The sequence below is a fragment of the Kogia breviceps genome, chromosome 15, assembly GCF_026419965.1.
Source record: "Kogia breviceps isolate mKogBre1 chromosome 15, mKogBre1 haplotype 1, whole genome shotgun sequence".
NCBI classification, from domain to species: Eukaryota; Metazoa; Chordata; class Mammalia; order Artiodactyla; family Physeteridae; genus Kogia; species Kogia breviceps.
Genome location: NC_081324.1, coordinates 62,280,681 through 62,298,014, shown reverse-complemented (window position 1 = coordinate 62,298,014; position 17,334 = coordinate 62,280,681). Strand labels below are relative to the sequence as shown.

Sequence of the window (17,334 nt, the reverse complement as noted above, 5' to 3'; positions counted from 1 at the left end):
GCGGACGCCATTGCGCTGCTACCGGCTGTCTGCGGTCTTGTCGGGCGCGCAGCATCGCGTCTCGTATCCTGGCACTCTCCTGTCCGGTTCTCCGGCCCGACCTGTGGCCCGTCCCCGGCCTGGTCTCCGCCCTGTCCACCCCCGTCCCTGCGGCGGCGCGCGCGGCCCGCTGGGCGGGGTTCCGGGGATGAGGCGGCGGCGGCGGTGCGCGGAGACTATGCTCCTCAGCTGAGGAGACGCAGCGCCCAGAGCGCGGCGCGACCCACGGGATGGCTCAGCCGGCCGGCCCGGAGGGCGGCGAGGGGCCTCCGGACCCCGGGGCGGCCGCGGGCCCACAGCACGCGCTGAGCCTGGAGGAAATCCTGCGGCTCTACAATCAGCCCATCAATGAGGAGCAGGCGTGGGCCGTGTGCTACCAGTGCTGCGGCTCCCTGCGCGCCGCGGACGCTGGCCGCCGCCAGCCCCGCCGCCGGGTGCGCTCGGCCGCGCAGATCCGCCTGTGGAGGGACGGCGCCGTCACCCTGGCGCCCGCCGCCGGCGACGCGGGAGAGCCGGCCGCCGCCGCGGGTGAGCTGTCCCCCGCGACCCCCTTCTCCCACAGAAGGACCCCGCCTCGGACCCTTCCCCCACCCCCCGCGACCCCTAGCCCCGTGCCCTTCCTCCCCGCGGCCCCCATCTCCCACGGCCCACGGAGGACCCCCCACTCCCCAGGAGGCCCCAGGAGGACCTCGCCCCCCAGTCCCCGGCCCTTCTGCCCCGGCGCCGCTCTCTCCACCCCAATCTCCTAGTGGAGGACCCTCGCCAAGGCCCCGGGCCCTTTCCGTACAGCGACCCCCACATCTCTCACGGCTCCACGGAGGACCCCCGCCCCGGGCCCTTCCGCCCCGCGGCCCCCCACAGCTCACGGGAGGCCAGGGAAGCGGGCAGGGCCTGCGGCCGAGCGCGGCCCGCGTAGGTCTGAGCGTGGGCAGGAGCTTGGGCGGGGAGCGGGCGGCTGCGCCGGGAGTGGGGCGGGGGTCCGAGTGTCAGTGCGCGGCCTGTCGGGGCACCGAGGCCCCGGAGAAGGGGAGTGGGTCGGTCCCCGGACGCGGGAGGCCGGCTCTGCGCGCTCGTGCTGCTCGCGGCCGAGCCCGGGTGGGATGTGTTCGGCGCTGCAGGCGTTCACCAAGACCTGGTGGGGAGGGGGTGATGCGCTGGCAGGAGGGCTTGCGCTTTCGCAAGGAGTTGTCAGCCGATTGTACTTTAAAAAGACTGGCAACGATATTCCCTTGGTTGGGAATGTAAAAAAATCTGAGCCCTGAGGAGAATGCTGCTATTTTGGGAGAAATGAAGAAGAGGCTGAATTAACATAAAAATAAACAATACGATTTCCCTGTACATTAATATTTGTTGTGATGAAAAACAAGCTTGTAAAGTAAAAAGTTGACAGGATGTCAGATAACTAGATAAAATGGATTTTACTTAGGTCATTATCTAATGTAAATTCTTCAAGATTATCACCTACCCATCAACATATAGCTACGGCTTACCCAAATATCTATTGATGATGAAGAGAATGTTGATAATAGGTTCCTCCAATCACTTTTTATCTAATTCAGCATTTTGAGAGACAGATCTATTAAAAACATTAAAAAAAGAAAATACACCCTTACTTAAAAAGTTGATGGAAGTGTTAAAATGCTTAAGGTGAAAGATGTACTTCAGAATTAGTAAAGTGACTTATTAAATTGATTAAAATAGAGAAGAGTCAAGAGTATGTTATCAATTCTTTCAACTCCAACAGAATATTTATTATTTATTTTCGGTGTCAGGTAAACAGACTTAGAGTTTTAATTTATTTAAAGCCAGTCTTTTTACGATTCTTTTGAAATTATTTCAAACAGTTTTTTAGTTCATTTGATGTGTCTATTGCTTTTAAACTTGGACAATATTAGTGGGAAATACTTGCAATTATAATTTATTTAAAGTGTATTAATATGATATGAAAAGATACTTTCATAAAATACAGCAAAGTCATACCTTGAGATCCAGTGTTTCAAGGGGAAAAATGGTTGTATACAACCTCCTTTTAGAAGTAGCATTTGTAGTGGTGATTTCCAGAAGGAACGAACTGGATTTACATTGTCCTTGAACTTAATCCCAGAGTTCAAGTTATGTTTGTGGACCTACTAGTAGTTTAGTTGTCAAAGACTAATGGATTCTGGTGGTAGTTTTTAAAAAAATCATAACCTTGTGTTGAAATGAATTACTTTTTGTATCATTCATATGAATGATAAAGTGTTGACTTCAATGTAATACATTCTCTCTTTCTGGAGAGAATGGCAGAGTTATTTACTGCAGCAGCAGTAATGGACTTCTAATCCATCCTCTTCCTAATTAGTTCTGCTTGTGACCTTTGCTGCCACTTGTGGAGAGAGCCCAATCAAAGTTGCCGATATGGTCTTGAGCATTTTAGGGCCGATTGATTAAAAATTTGGGAAATTCATACTAAAATAGTGTTTATATTAGATATATTTCTTTTTAGTATTAAGAGTAGTTGTGTGGCTATGGAAGGCACAATGTCTTCTGAACATTTACCCTGATTCTTAAAAATGCTGTATAACTTGGTATTCCGCACACTTGTATAAATTCTATTTTTAAGGAAAAATGGTAATCTTGAACCTCCATTTTAAGAAGCACTTTGTTTTTCATTGTAAGATGTTTAACATGATTGTATGGTGGCAGTCGACAGCATTTGTATTTCCATGTGTTATCCATTGACTTATTTTCTAAATGCAGGTTTAGGAAGTTAAGTGATGTGCTTGAATTCATACTGGTAACTCTTTGAATCAAATCCAGGTCTTTTAACCTCTAGCCTTTGTAGTATTGTGGAATGGAACAGATTTGGTTTGAATTGGAATCATGATTCCTCCCCTTTCTAGCTGAGTGACCTTGAATAAGTTCCTTAATCTCCCTGAGTGAAACCTTCTCATCAGTAAAGTGAGAATAGATCACTTTTTCCCTATGGGATAGAGGTTTAAGTGAGATGGTATGGGTAAAGTGCTTAACGCAAGGCTTGGTATGTAGCAGGTACTCAGTAAGTTTTAGGTCTCTCCCTCTCCTGATCTTGCGGTCCTTTCACAGCACCACGGTGCCTCTGTCTAGCTGTTCTGTATTTTTTACTCAGAATTGGGACACATGTCTAGGTCAGGGATTCTCAGCCTATGCACTGACATTTTTGACTGAATAACTATTTGTGTGGGGGCTGTCCTGTGCCTGTGTAGGATGCTTAGCAGCATCCCTGGTCTCTACCCACCAGATGCCAGTAATCACCTGCCCCCCTTCCCTGAGTAAACTCTTCAGACATGGACACCTGTCCCCTGTTGAGAACCATTGGTCTAGCCAATGGTGGGTGGTGTCATGGATTGTGTTTAGTGTGGGGAAATGGATCCCAGCTGTAATCTTCAAGCGTGTGAATCTTTCAGCTGGCCACTGTTCTCTGCTGTTGAGTTGAATAGTTGGTTCTTACCACTATCAGCAGTATCGCTCCATTTAGTCCCATAGGAAGAAATAGCACTTCACACTCATTCTTGACTTGTTTTGGAATTGGATGTATCAGTAATTGATTTTATTCTTGTTTTAATAGTATTGACACGTACAGAATATTCACATTCCGGTTGAATTAAAAAAATTAGAAATACATATAAGAGAAATAGAAAAATGTGGGAGGCATGGAAATGAAACCAATATTGGAAGAAAACAGTGAAGAATGGATAATTTTATTTAGCATTCAGATGTAACTTAAAGTCATTTACTAACATGACCATGAAAGCAGTGTGATATAGGACTGAAGGAGATTGGAGAAGAAGGAAAACTAGTTCTTTAGAGAATACCTTAAGAGGAAGAGATTAAATTATGAATCAGGATCTTAAAATGGGCAGTATATTTTATCAAGTATTTCTGTGATGACGGGAGGGTGATTTGTTGATTAGAATCAAGAGGGTTTATGATTTATCTTAGGTGGCTTACTTAAAATTTTTATTTTCCCCAATGTTTATGAACTTGTAGTCATAAAAAGACCTTATTGTTTGGTAAAAGTTTATTACATTCAGGTTGGTGAAGTTTTCATTCACACCATTAATTAATGAGTCAAAGGCACTCAGGCTCTTGATATACAATCTGCTGTTTTTAATCAGGGCATTTAACTGGTCTTTAGACACATTTTAGTATACACTTTCTTTTAGAAAGTAGCCATTGATGGAGTTTAGTTATATTCCAATCTCCACAAGATTATAACTCGTTTTTTTCTGGGATGCCACAAAGAACTGTTAATGGTAGTACTAGAGCTTAGAACCACTGCATGGTCTTAGCAGCCTTGTAGACCTTAAATACCCATCTGACAAAAATAACTTTGTTTCAGATTTTGTTTCAAAATTTTTGATGTACCTTTAGCTTTAGATGTATAAAGAACACTTTCAAAATTATGAGCACATCTTGATTTAAAATCATTGTAAGGTTAGTGATAGGTTTTCCTGGGAAGAACAATGAAGGACTGCTTGCATATTAATAAAGGCATCCCTTGGTATAGGGAACATTGGGGCTTTGTTTGGGATTTGAAAAGAGGATGTGATCCATGAGGCTTCTCGGCAGGGTTCATGCCAATTTGGTGGGGAAGTGGTCTTGGAATAATATCCTTTTTGAATTTAAAGAGAGACAGAATATTTGCAGAGAAGGTTGAAATAGTGAAAACATGTTTAAAAAGATTAATTTTTGTTCACTCTTGATATTTTTCTTGAGTGTTTACATTCCGATCATTAAATGAAAGGAATACTTGAGGTGTGTGTGTCCATGGTAGCGGTTGGGGGTGAATGACAGTATTAGGGGTTGGTGAAATACCTTGTCAGTTAACAGCAATAAGTAAGAATTATTCCATGTGAACAATATGTCCAGATATGTAGGCTTAATTCAATTTAAAAAACATGCACTGAGTCCCTACTACGTGCAAGCAGTGTCCAAGTTTAGTCATTATAGAGGAGAAAATAGAACATAAACAGTGATCACTTTACCGTGAAGCTAACGCAGGTCAACTTGGAACCTGCTCCCTTAAACAGTCCCCTTCTAGGCCCCTGGGGGGGGGGGGCTTTAACCGTGTGTCCAGATGACCATTTGCAAGATTAAGGTATTTTAGCCATAATCAGTTAAGATTGCTGTCACTTTTGACTCCAGTTTACTCTCCAGTGTACTTCCATTTGTGTTGTGTGAGAATGGCCACAGACATTTTTGGGAGAAATTTTGGAATAATGTATTTGTGGTTTTGTATCTGTATTTCTGCCTTGTGCAAAGGAAAACGGTGGAAAAATATCAGTCACAGATACATATAGGTACATAAGTAAGCTGGGACTCCTGGGAAATGATTTGTCTTACTAAGAGTTTTTTCTTTTTCTTTTTTTAAAAACTTTTAAATTTCTTTTTATTTTTGGAATCGGTGGGTTTTCCTTGCTGCGTGCGGGCTTTCTCTAGTTGAGGCGAGCGGGGGCTACTCTTCGTTGCGGTGCGCCGGCTTCTCATTGCGGTGGCTTCTCTTGTTGCGGAGCACAGGCTCTAGGCGCGCGGGCTTCAGTAGTTGTGGCACAAAGGCTTCAGTAGTTGTGGCTCGCAGGCTCTAGAGCGCAGGCTCAGTAGCTGTGGCTTACGGGCTTAGTTGCTCCACGGCATGTGGGATCTTCCCGGACCAGGGCTGGAACCCGTGTCCCCTGCATTGGCAGGCGGATTCTTAACCACTGCACCACCAGGGAAGCCCTTACTAAGAGTTTTGATGCAACTTTAGAAAGAAAAAAAGTCACTGATCTACCAAGGACTATATGTTGATAAGAGATGATGAGTCACATTCTGCCTGTTTTATTTGTAAGGTGGGAATCGCTTTCCTGCTTCGTAGGTTCTGTAAAATGGCAACAGGTCCCATCCCACTTTCATAATATTGGAGTCATATTTCCCATTTGCTTCCTGTTGGCTAAGTAGTAAAAAAAGAAACTACCGTCTCCCAGATTCTTGTTTAAAACTATGAGGAAAATATTGCGTGTTGCTAAATTTAATGTTTTTTAAATAAATTTTTAATTTTGAGATAATTTTAGATTGAAGAAAAGTTGCAGACATAGTGCAGAGGGTTCCTGTGTGCCTTTCACCTGTTTCCCTTAATGTTAACATCTTATATTACTAGGTACGTTGGTCAAAACTAACTAACGGCATATTACTATTAACTAAACTTCAGACTTCACTTGGAGTTCCCTAGTTTTTCTATTAGTGTCCTTTTTCTGTTCCAGAATCCCACCCAGGACACCTAGTTGCATTTAGTCATCATGGCTCATTAGTCTCTTCTCTCTGTGGCAGTTTCTCAGACTTTCCTTGTTTCCCATGACCTTGAGAGTCTTGAGGAGTACTGGTTGGGGGTTTTGCAGAAAGTCCTTGTATTTAGGTTTGCCTGCTATTTTCTTGACGAGGCTGGGGTTGTGCGTTTGAGCGAAGAGTACCAGAAAGGGGAAGGGCTCCCCTCGTCACATTGGATTGAGGCACATGATATCCACGCAGCACCACTGGGGATGTGAGCCTTGTTTGTCAGGTTTCTCCAATAAAGAGTTTTACTGTTTTTCCCTTTTCTGTACTTTATTCTTTGGAAGGGAGTTACTGAGTCCAGTCTGCATTCACGGGGGCCTCCTCCTGGAGTGGTGAATATCTACTTAGTATTTTTTGGAATTCTTCTGCAAGGAAGATTTGATTCTTCTCCCCATTTACTTATTTATTCAATCATTTATTAAGTCTGGATCCATGTATGTGTTACGCTTTGTTATCTGTTACTTTTGTTGCTCAAATTGTTCCAGTTGTGGCCATTGGAAGCTCCTTCAGGTTGGCTCCCATATCCCTTTGATGTGCCCCATCCTTTTGTGTTTTGGAGCACATCCTTACTTTCTGGCACTACAAGATGCTTCAAGGCTTATGTGTATTGTCTGCCCCAGCCCTAGAATCAGATATATCTCCAAGGAGCTCAGGGCTGGGTGTCCTTGTTGTTACCGAGGTGGTTTTTTTTGTTTGTTTTATTTCTGAGATATACATTAATAACTAGAATTATGACTTACAACATTACACCAGAACATATAAGATTTTTAGAAATTTCATGTAATGTCTGAAACATTTGTATTAACATATTTCTATACAAATAACTCAAAGAAAGTTTAGTATTAGTTTTTTTTTTTGTCTTTTTATATTGCAGGTTCTTATTAGTCATCAATTTTATACACATCAGTGTATACATGTCAATCCCAATTGCCCAATTCAGCACACCACCATCCCCACCCCACTGCGGCTTTCCCCCCTTGGTGTCCATATGTTTGTTCTGTATATCTGTCTCTCAACTTCTGCCCTGCAAACCGGTTCATCTGTACCATTTTTCTAGGTTCCACATACATGCGTTAATATACGATATTTGATTTTCTCTTTCTGACTTAACTTCACTCTGTATGACAGTGTCTAGATCCATCCACGTTTCAACAAATGACTCAATTTCATTCCTTTTTATGGCTGAGTAATATTCCACTATATATATGTACCACAACTTCTTTATCCATTCGTCGGTCGATGGGCATTTAGGTAGCTTCCATGACCTGGCTATTGTAAATAGTGCTGCAATGAACATTGGGGTGCATGTGTCTTTTTGAATTATGGTTTTCTCAGGGTATATGCCCAGTAGTGGGATTGCTGGATCATATGGTAATTCTATTTTTAGTTTTTTAAGGAACCTCCATACTGTTCTCCATAGTGGCTGTATCAATTTACATTCCCACCAACAGTGCAAGAGGGTTCCCTTTTCTCCACACCCTCTCCAGCATTTGTTGTTTGTAGATTTTCTGATGATGCCCATTCTAACTGGTGTGAGATGATACCTCATTGTAGTTTTGATTTGCATTTCTCTAATAATTAGTGATGTTGAGCAGCTTTTCATGTGCTTCTTGGCCATCTGTATGTCTTCTTTGGAGAAATGTCTATTTAGGTCTTCTTCCCATTTGCTGATTGGGTTGTTTGTTTTTTTAATATTGAGCTGCATGAGCTGTTTATATATTTTGGAGATTAATCCTTTGTCGGTTGATTCGTTTGCAAATATTTTCTCCCATTCTAAGGGTTGTCTTTTCGTCTTGTTTATGGTTTCCTTTGCTGTGCAAAAGCTTTTAAGTTTCATTAGGTCCCATTTGTTTATTTTTGTTTTTGTTTCCATTACCCTAGGAGGTGGATCAAAAAAGATCTTGCTGTGATTTATGTCAAAGAATGTTCTTCCTATGTTTTCCTCTAAGAGTTTTATAGTGTCTGGCCTTACATTTAGGTCTCGAATCCATTTTGAGTTTATTTTTGCGTATGGTGTTAGGGAGTGTTCTAATTTCAGTCTTTTACATGTAGCAGTCCAGTTTTCCCAGCACCACTTATTGAAGAGACTGCCTTTTCTCCATTGTATATCCTTGCCTCCTTTGTCATAGATTACTTGACCGTGGGTGCGTGGGTTTATCTCTGGGCTTTCTGTCTTGTTCCATTGATCTATGTTTCTCTTTTTGTGCCAGTACCATATTCTCTTGATTACTGTAGCTTTGTAGTATAGTCTGAAGTCAGGGAGTCTGATTCCTCCAGCTCCGTTTTTTTCCCTCAAGACTGCTTTGGCTATTCGGGGTCTTTTGTGTCTCCATACAAATTTTGAGATGATTTGTTATAGTTCGGTAAAAAATGCCATTGGTAATTTGATAGGAATTGCATTGAATCTGTAGATTGCTTTGGGTAGTATAGCCATTTTCACAATACCGATTCTTCCAATCCAAGAACATGGTATATCTCTCCATCTGTTTGTATCATCTTTATTTTTCTCATCAGTGTCTTACAGTTTTCTGCATACAGGTCTTTTGTTTCCCTAGGTAGGTGTATTCCTGGGTATTTTATTCTTTTTGTTGCAATGGTAAATGGGAGTGTTTCCATAATTTCTCTTTCAGATTTTTTATCATTAGTGTATAGGAATACAAGAGATTTCTGTGCATTAATTTTGTATTCTGCAGCTTTACCAAATTCATTGATTAGCTTTAGTAGTTTTCTGGTGGCATTTTTAGGATTCTCTTTGTATAGTATCATGTCATCGGCAAACAGTGACAGTTTTACTTCTTTTCCAATTTGTATTCCTTTTCTTTTCTTTTCTTCTCTGATTGCCGTGGCTAGGACTTCCAAAACTATGTTGAATAATAGTGGTGAGAGTGGACATCCTTGTCTTGTTCCTGATCTTAGAGGAAATGCTTTCAGTTTTTCACCATTGCGAATGATGTTTGCTGTGGGTTTGTCGTATATGGCCTTTATTATGTTGTGGTAGGTTCCCTCTATGCTCACTTTTTGGAGAGTTTTGAACAAAAATGGGTGTTGAATTTTGTCAAAAGCTTTTTCTGCATCTATTGAGATTATCATATGGTTTTTATTCTTCAATTTGTTAGTATGATGTATCACATTGATTGATTTGCGTATATTGAAGAATCCTTGCATCCCTGGGATAAATTCCGCTTAATAATGGTGTATGTACATTTTAATGTGTTGTTGGATTCTATTTGCTAGTATTTTGTTGAAGATTTTTATATCTATATTCATCAGTGATATTGGTCTGTAATTTTCTTTTTTTGTAGTATCTTTGTCTGGCTTTAGTATCAGGGTGATGGTGGCCTCATAGAATGAGTTTGGGAGTGTTCCTTCCTCTGCAGTTTTTTGGAAGAGTTTGAGAAGGATGGGTGTTAGCTCTTCTCTAAATGTTTGATAGAATTCACCTGTGAAGCCATCTGGTCCTGGACTTCTGTTTGTTGCAAGATTTTTAATCATAGTTTCAATTTCATTATTTGTGATTGGTCTGTTCATATTTTCTGTTTCTTCCTGGTTCGGTCTTGGAAGGTTATACCTTTCTAAGAAGTTGTCCATTTCTTCCAGGTTGTCCATTTTATTGGCATAGAGTTGCTTGTAGTCTCTTAGGATGCTTTGTATTTCTGTGGTGTCTGTTGTAACTTCTCCTTTGTCATTTCTAATTTTATTGATTTGAGTCCTCTCCCTCTTTTTCTTGATGAGTCTGGCTAATGGTTTATCAATTTTGTTCATCTTCTCAAAGAACCAGCTTTTAGTTTCATTGATCTTTGCTATTGTTTTCTTTGTTTATATTTCATTTATTTTTGCTCTGATCTCTATGATTTCTTTCCTTCTGCTAACTTTGGGTTTTGTTCGTTCTTCTTCCTCTGGTTACTATAGGTGTAAAGTTAGATTGTTTACTTGAGATTTCTCTTGTTTCTTGAGGTAAGCTTGTATAGCTATAAACTTCCCTCTTAGAACTGCTTTTGCTGCATCCCATAGGTTTTGGATTGTCGTGTTTTCATTGTCAGTTGTCTCTAGGTATTTTCTGATTTCCTCTTTGATTTCTTCAGTGATCTCTTGGTTATTTAGTAATGTATTATTTAGCCTCCATGCGTTTGTGTTTGTTACTTTTTTCCCCTGTAATTCATTTCTAATCTCTTAGCGTTGTGGTCAGTAAAGATGCTTGATATGATTTCAGTTTTCTTAAATTTACTGAGGCTTGATTTGTGACCCAAGATGTGGTCTATCCTGGAGAATGTTCTGTGAGCACTTGAGAAGAAAGTGTAATCTGCTGTTTTTGGATGGAATGTCCTATAGATATCAATTAAATCTATCTGGTCTGTTGTGTCATTTAAAGCTTCTGTTAACTTATTTATTTTCGTTTTGGATGATCTGTCCATTGGTGTAAGTGAGGTGTTATAGCTGTTAGCAGTTGCCTTATGTATTGAGTGCTCCTATGTTGGGTGCATATATATTTATAATTGTTATATCTTCTTCTTGGATTGATCCCTTGATCATTATGTAGTGTCCTTCCTTGTCTCTTGTAACATTGTTTATTTTAAAGTCTGTTTTATCTGATACGAGTATAGCTACTCCAGCTTCCTTTTGATTTCCATTTGCATGGAATATCTTTTTCCATCCCCTCACTTTCAGTCTGTATGTGTCCCTAGGTCTGAAGTGGGTCTCTTGTAGACAACATATATATGGATCTTGTTTCTTTATCCATTCAGCAAGCCTGTGTCTTTTGGTTGGAGCATTTAATCCATTCACGTTTAAGGTAATTATCGATATGTATGTTCCTGTGACCATTTTTTTAATTGTTTTGGGTTTGTTTTTGTAGGTCCCTTTCTTCTTCTCTTAGTTTCCCACTTAGAGAAGTTCCTTTAGCATTTGTTGTAGAGCTGGTTTGGTGGTGCTGAGTTCTCTTAGCTTTTGCTTGTCTGTAAAGCTTTTGATTTCTCCATCGAATCTGAATGAGATCCTTGCCGGGTAGAGTAATTTTGGTTGTAGTTTCTTGCCTTTCATCACTTTAAGTATATCATGTGACTCCCTTCTGACTTGTAGAGTTTCTGCTGAGAAATCAGCTCTTAACCTTATGGGAGTTCCCTTGTATGTTATTTGTCGTTTTTCCCTTGCTGCTTTCAATAATTTTTCTTTGTCTTTAATTTTGCCAATTTGATTACTATGTATCTCGGCGTGTTCTCCTTGAGTTTATCCTGTATGGGACTTGCTGTGCTTCCTGGACTTGGGTGGCTATTTCCTTTCCCATGTTAGGAAAGTTTTCAACTATAATCTCTTCAAATATTTTCTCTGGTCCTTTCTCTCTCTCTTCTCCTTCTGGGACACCTAAAATGCGAATATTGTTGCATTTAATTTTGTCCCAGAAGTCTCTTAGGCTGTCTTCATATCTTTTCATTCTTTTTTCTATATTCTGTTCTGTAGCAATGAATTCCACCGTTCTGTCTTCCAGGTCACTTATCCGTTCTTCTGCCTCAGTTATTCTGCTATTGATTCCTTTTAGTGTAATTTTCATTTCAGTTATTGTATTGTTCATCTCTGTTTGTTCTTTAATTCTTCTAGGTCTTTGTTAAACATTTCTTGCATCTTCTCAATCTTTGCCTCCATTGTTTTTCCGAGCTCTTGGATCATCTTCACTATCATTATTCTGAATTCTTTTTCTGGAGGGTTGCCTATCTCCACTTCATTTCATTGTTTTTCTGGGGTTTTATCTTGTTCCTTCATCTGGTACATAGCCCTCTGCCTTTTCATCTTGTCTATCTTTCTGTGAATGTGGTTTTTGTTCCACAGGCTGCAGGATTGTAGTTCTTCTTGCTTCTACCCTGGTTTTGTTTTTAATACGGAAGAAGAATTGAAATGGTAAAAGTTTTGGTTATTTTTGTTGTTCATACTTTGTTAGATTTAGGAAGTATCTCTGTCTGGTATCTTGCTTTTACTGGCTTGCCCACCACTGTCTGCCTGTATATTCTATTCATTCCTTTGTTCAGCAGTTGTCTATTAAATACCATAGAGCCAAGTTGAGTACGGAAGCTTGGAGAGAGCAGTCTGCCCAACCTGTTTATCAGAAGGGAGATATACCTGGGAACTGAAGCCAGAGGAGCCTGTATTGGGGTATAAACTTGAATGGATTGGAGCTGAGGGGAGGTCAGTGAAATGTGACCTGGTGTCAAGTGTGGATTGACCGAGATACAGAGATGCTCAGGAATAGGGCACTTCCCTGGTGGTGCAGTGGTTGAGAATCTGCCTGCCAATGCAGGATACATGGGTTTGAGCTCTGGTCCAGGAAGATCCCACATGCTGTGGAGCAACTAAGCCTGTGTGCCACAACTACTGAGCCTGCACTCTAGAACCCACGAGCCACAACTACTGAAGCCTGTGTGCCTAGAGCCTGTGCTCCGCAACAAGAGAAGCCACTGCACTGAGAAGCACGCTCACTGCAGTGCAGAGTAGCTCCCTCTGTCTGCAACTAGAGAAAGCCTGCACGCAGCAATGAAGACCCAATGCAGCCAAAAAAAAAAAAAAAAATTAATTAAATTTAAAAAAAAAATAAAAAAGAACTGGTTTGTGACAGATCTTGGCATCGCTGCCCTCCCTCTTGAAAGTATTTCTGGCACCTCTGGGCTAGAGGTGTCCCTAGAATAGCAGCAGAACCATGCAGAATGTTGACAATCAACCAGATTTGAAATTGTTCCCCATTTTGTAAATGTGCATTTTCTTTTTTAACTTTTTTTTAATGGGTAACACACTTTAAAAAAATATTTATTTATTTGGCTGCGCTGGGTCTTAGTTGCAGCACGTGGGATCTTTAGTTACAGTGTGTGGGATCTAGTTCCCTGCCCAGGGATCGAACCCAAGCCCCCTGCATTGGGAGTGCAGAGCCTTAACCTCTGGACCATAGGGAAGTTCCTGTGCATTTTCATTATGTTTCTGAAGTGTAACATGTAGATAAAATGCTTGTAAAATGTCTTAAACCAAACAAACAAAAGAGATGAAAACTAAGTATCTATCATTGAGGCAATGGTTTTTGGTCTTGTCTAAGTATTTGACTGTTACATGGGATTGTGATTATTTTAGGGGACCAGAAAAATACTGATGTATATAAATAGTAATACGTATTTATTAGGAAAGGTAGTGGTATTTTCCCTAATTCTAATTTCTGTGTAGTTACTTTCGAGTGGGAGTATAACAAGGTCAGGACAAGACAAGATTTTTTTTTCTTGCACGGGCATTGAATTTATTATTCGGCTTATCTGGTCCAGACTGCTGTTCTCTGGGCAGTATCTAACTGGCATTCTATTGATTTTAAATAGATACCTTGTTTTATTTTGCTGTTTGCATTATCCTCATCATACAAAGAAAATACATTAAGAAAATGTTATACCAGATTTCTATGCAGTTTGAGCAGTTTTCATCTAGTTGCATATGAGATTTCAACAGCTGTTTTTGGTTTTAGTGATGACAGGCTGGTAATCAGAATTTTGTAAAGACTCTGGCATATGTTGTATCTATTTGAAGATAATTAAATCATTGACCGCTTCTGTCTAAAAATCTAATTTCTTTTGACATTTCCTCCTCAAAACTTATTTTCTTGGGCTTTTTAAACTTTTTTGGAAGTTCACTATACGTACAGAAAAGTGCACAAATCATTAATGACACAATCACATAAATACCAACCTGATTAAGAACAAAGGAACATTACAAGTAGCCTTCCACATGTAATCAGTGTCTTAGTTTATCACCATACATTGGGCTTGCTTGCTTGCTTATGAACTTTATATGTGTGGAATCTTACATTATGTGTTTTTTGTGTCTGGCTGCTTTTGTTCAACATGTTTGTGAGATAAATTGCTTGTTGTTGCGTGTTGCTTTAGTTTGTTTTTATTGCTATACAGTATTCAACTGCATGAAAAAACCAAAGTTGATTTACCCATTCTGCTGTTGATGGATGTATGAATTGTTTGAAGTTTTTAGCTATTTCAAATAACATTGCTATGAACACTTCTGAATATATGTATGTACTTCTGTTTTAGGTATATATCTAGTAGACTTGCTGGATTGTTGCATGTGCGTCTCTTGAGTTTTAGTAGATATTGCCAAGCAGTTTTACAAAGTGCTAGTTTCACTTTACCTTTCTTACTAACAGTGTATCTGCTGCTCCACATCCACTCTAATACTTGGAAATGTTATTAAAAAATAAGTTTAGCTGTTTGACTAGTGCATATCTCATAATGGTTTTAAGTTGTGTTTATCAGATGGCTAATCAGGTTGAGTGCCTTTTCATATGTTTATTGGCCACGAGGGTATCTCTTTTGTGAAGTTCCTGTTCAGGTCTTTTGACTATTTCTCTATTAGGTTTTTTTCTTATAAGATATATAACATAAAAGTTACCATTTTAACCATTTAATTTAATGGCATTAATTACATTCACAGTGTTGTACAACCATCACCACTATCTACTTCCAAAATTTTTCATCACCCCAAACTGAAACTGTAACCGTTAAGCAGTAACTGCTGGTTCTCCCCTTCCCCAGCCCCTGATAACTGCAACCCTACTTCTGTTGTGTTTTGTCTCTCCTTATTTTTACATGTTCTGATTTTTGTGTACTCTGGATACAAACCATTGGCCACCTGTGTGTATTGCAGTTATCTTCTCCAACTCTGTGGCTTTCCTTTTCACATTGTTAATGGTGTTATTTTTTTTTAAATAAATTTATTTATTCATTTATTTTTGGCTGCGTTGGGTCTTCGTTGCTGCGCACGGGCTTTCTCTAGTTGCTGCGAGCGGGGACGACTATTCATTGTGGTGCACGGGCTCTAGGCGCATGGGCTTCATTAGTTGTGGCATGCAGGCTCAGTAATTGTGGCTTGCAGGCTCTAGAGCACAGGCTCAGTAGTTGTGGCGCGTGGGCTTAACTGCTCCGTGGCATGTGGGATCTTCCCGGACCAGGGCTCGAACCCATGTCCCCTGCATTGGCAGACGGATTCTCAGCCACTGTGCCACCAGGGAAGCCCTAATGGTGTGTTTTGATGAATATAAGTTTTTCACTCTGCTATATTTCTCATGTCACTCTCCTAGAAGTTTTGATATATCATCACATTTTTATTATCACTAAATTCGAGTATCTTTCTGATTTCCATTGTAATTTCTTCTTCGATCCATGGGTTATTCTGTCAATTTTTATTTATATTGAGACTATAATTTTTAGATGAATACAAATTTAGAGTTGTGATAACGTCTTGGTGGATTGACCTTTGTGTCAATGTGGCTATAGTTACGTGTGTAAAGTTACATCAGCTTTCTTTGACTAATGTTTGCATGGTATATTCCTTTTCATAATTTCACTATCAGTTTTTTTATATTCTTACATTTAAGGTGTGTCTTTTACAAGGAGGATATCGTTTGGATTTGTTTTTTTATCTAATATAATAGCAATATGTACTTTTAAATTGGATTATTTATTTACATTTAATATAATTACTGATTTTTAAAATCAGTAATTTAAAAGCACATTATCTTACTCTTTCCATTTGTCCCACCAGTTCTGTATTAACTTTCTGTCCCTTCTTTTTTTTTTTTTTTTTTTTTTTTTTTTTTTTTTTTTTTGGTGGTATGCGGGCCTCTCACTGTTGTGGCCTCTCCCTTTGCGGAGCACAGGCTCCGGACGCGCAGGCTCAGCGGCCATGGCTCACGGGCCCAGCTGCTCCGCGGCATGTGGGATCTTCCCGGACCGGGGCACGAACCCGTGTCCCCTGCATCTGCAGGCGGATTCTCAACCACTGCGCCACCAGGGAAGCCCCTGTCCCTTCTTTTTGATTAAGTATTTTTTAATTGTTGAAATTTCTTCCTTCATTAGCTTGCTCATTGTATATTGCTTTGCTGTTCTTTTTTGTAGTTGCTTTACAACATGGATTATTGACTTTTAAAAAAATTTATTTATTTATTTTTGCCTGCGTCAGGTCTTAGTTGCGGCCCGCAGACTCTTTAGTTGTGGCGCGTGGGCTTAGTTGCCCTGCGGCATGTGGGATCTTAGATCCCTGACCAGGGATCAAAGTGCGCCCTCTGCATTGGAAGGCGTATTCTCAACCACTGGACCACCAGGGCAGTCCCAGATTATTGACTTTTTATTAAAGTTTCATATAAATTACTAGTTATATTACTCTCTGGACAATACAGAGATCTGAGAAACTGTCACACCATTTATCTCCTTTTGCTTTTTTATTATTGTTGACATGTATTTTAGTTTATCATAGATTTTAAATATAAGATAATATTTTTGTACAGTTTAATATTCATGTGGGTTTTTCCACATATTTGCTCTTTCCATGCTCTTTGTTTGTTCCTACATTACTATACTTTCTTCTGGGATTATTTTCCTCCTGCCTGAAGACCTCCCTTTAGTATTTACTTTAGTACAGGTCTGCCGCTGTTGAATTCACTGTTTTTGTTAGTCTGGAAATGTCTCTATTTTGTCTTCATTTTTAAAGCGAATTTTAATTAAAATGTAACTAACAGAAAAGTGCATAAATCATAAATGATGACTTTTCACAATGTGAGTACACTCACATTAGCAGGACACAGATCAAGGAACAGAACATTACCACCATCCCAGAAGGTCTGCCTGTGCACCCTTTTAGTCACCAACCACCCCGAGTCACCACCATCATGACTTCTAATGCCATATGTTTAGCCTGTATTTGAGCTTAAATATATAGAATCAACTAGTATTAGCTTATTTCTGACTTCTTTCTCTGAACTTTGTGACATTGATCCACATTGTTGCATATAGTTGTAGTTTGTTCGTTCACATTTTAGTGTCATATTCCATTGTATTACTAGACCATAATTTATGCATTCTACTCTGGATGGACATTGGAGTTTTGGGATCTTGCATTTGGACATCCAGTTATTGGATATTATGAATAATGCTTCTGTGA

At 40.1% G+C, this 17,334-nt stretch overlaps 1 protein-coding gene across 5 annotated transcripts in view; it reads left to right on the top strand.

The window, feature by feature from the left end:
* Nucleotides 1-17,334, top strand: part of SPIRE1 (spire type actin nucleation factor 1) — a 212,814-nt gene continuing 195,480 nt past the window's right edge. For all 5 annotated transcript variants that reach the window (XM_059039865.2, XM_059039860.2, XM_067015789.1 and 2 more), the window contains exon 1: nucleotides 1-567. In XM_059039865.2, coding sequence (XP_058895848.1) covers nucleotides 270-567 — 298 coding nt within the window. In that variant the 5' untranslated portion in view covers nucleotides 1-269. The remainder of the gene's footprint in view (nucleotides 568-17,334) is intronic.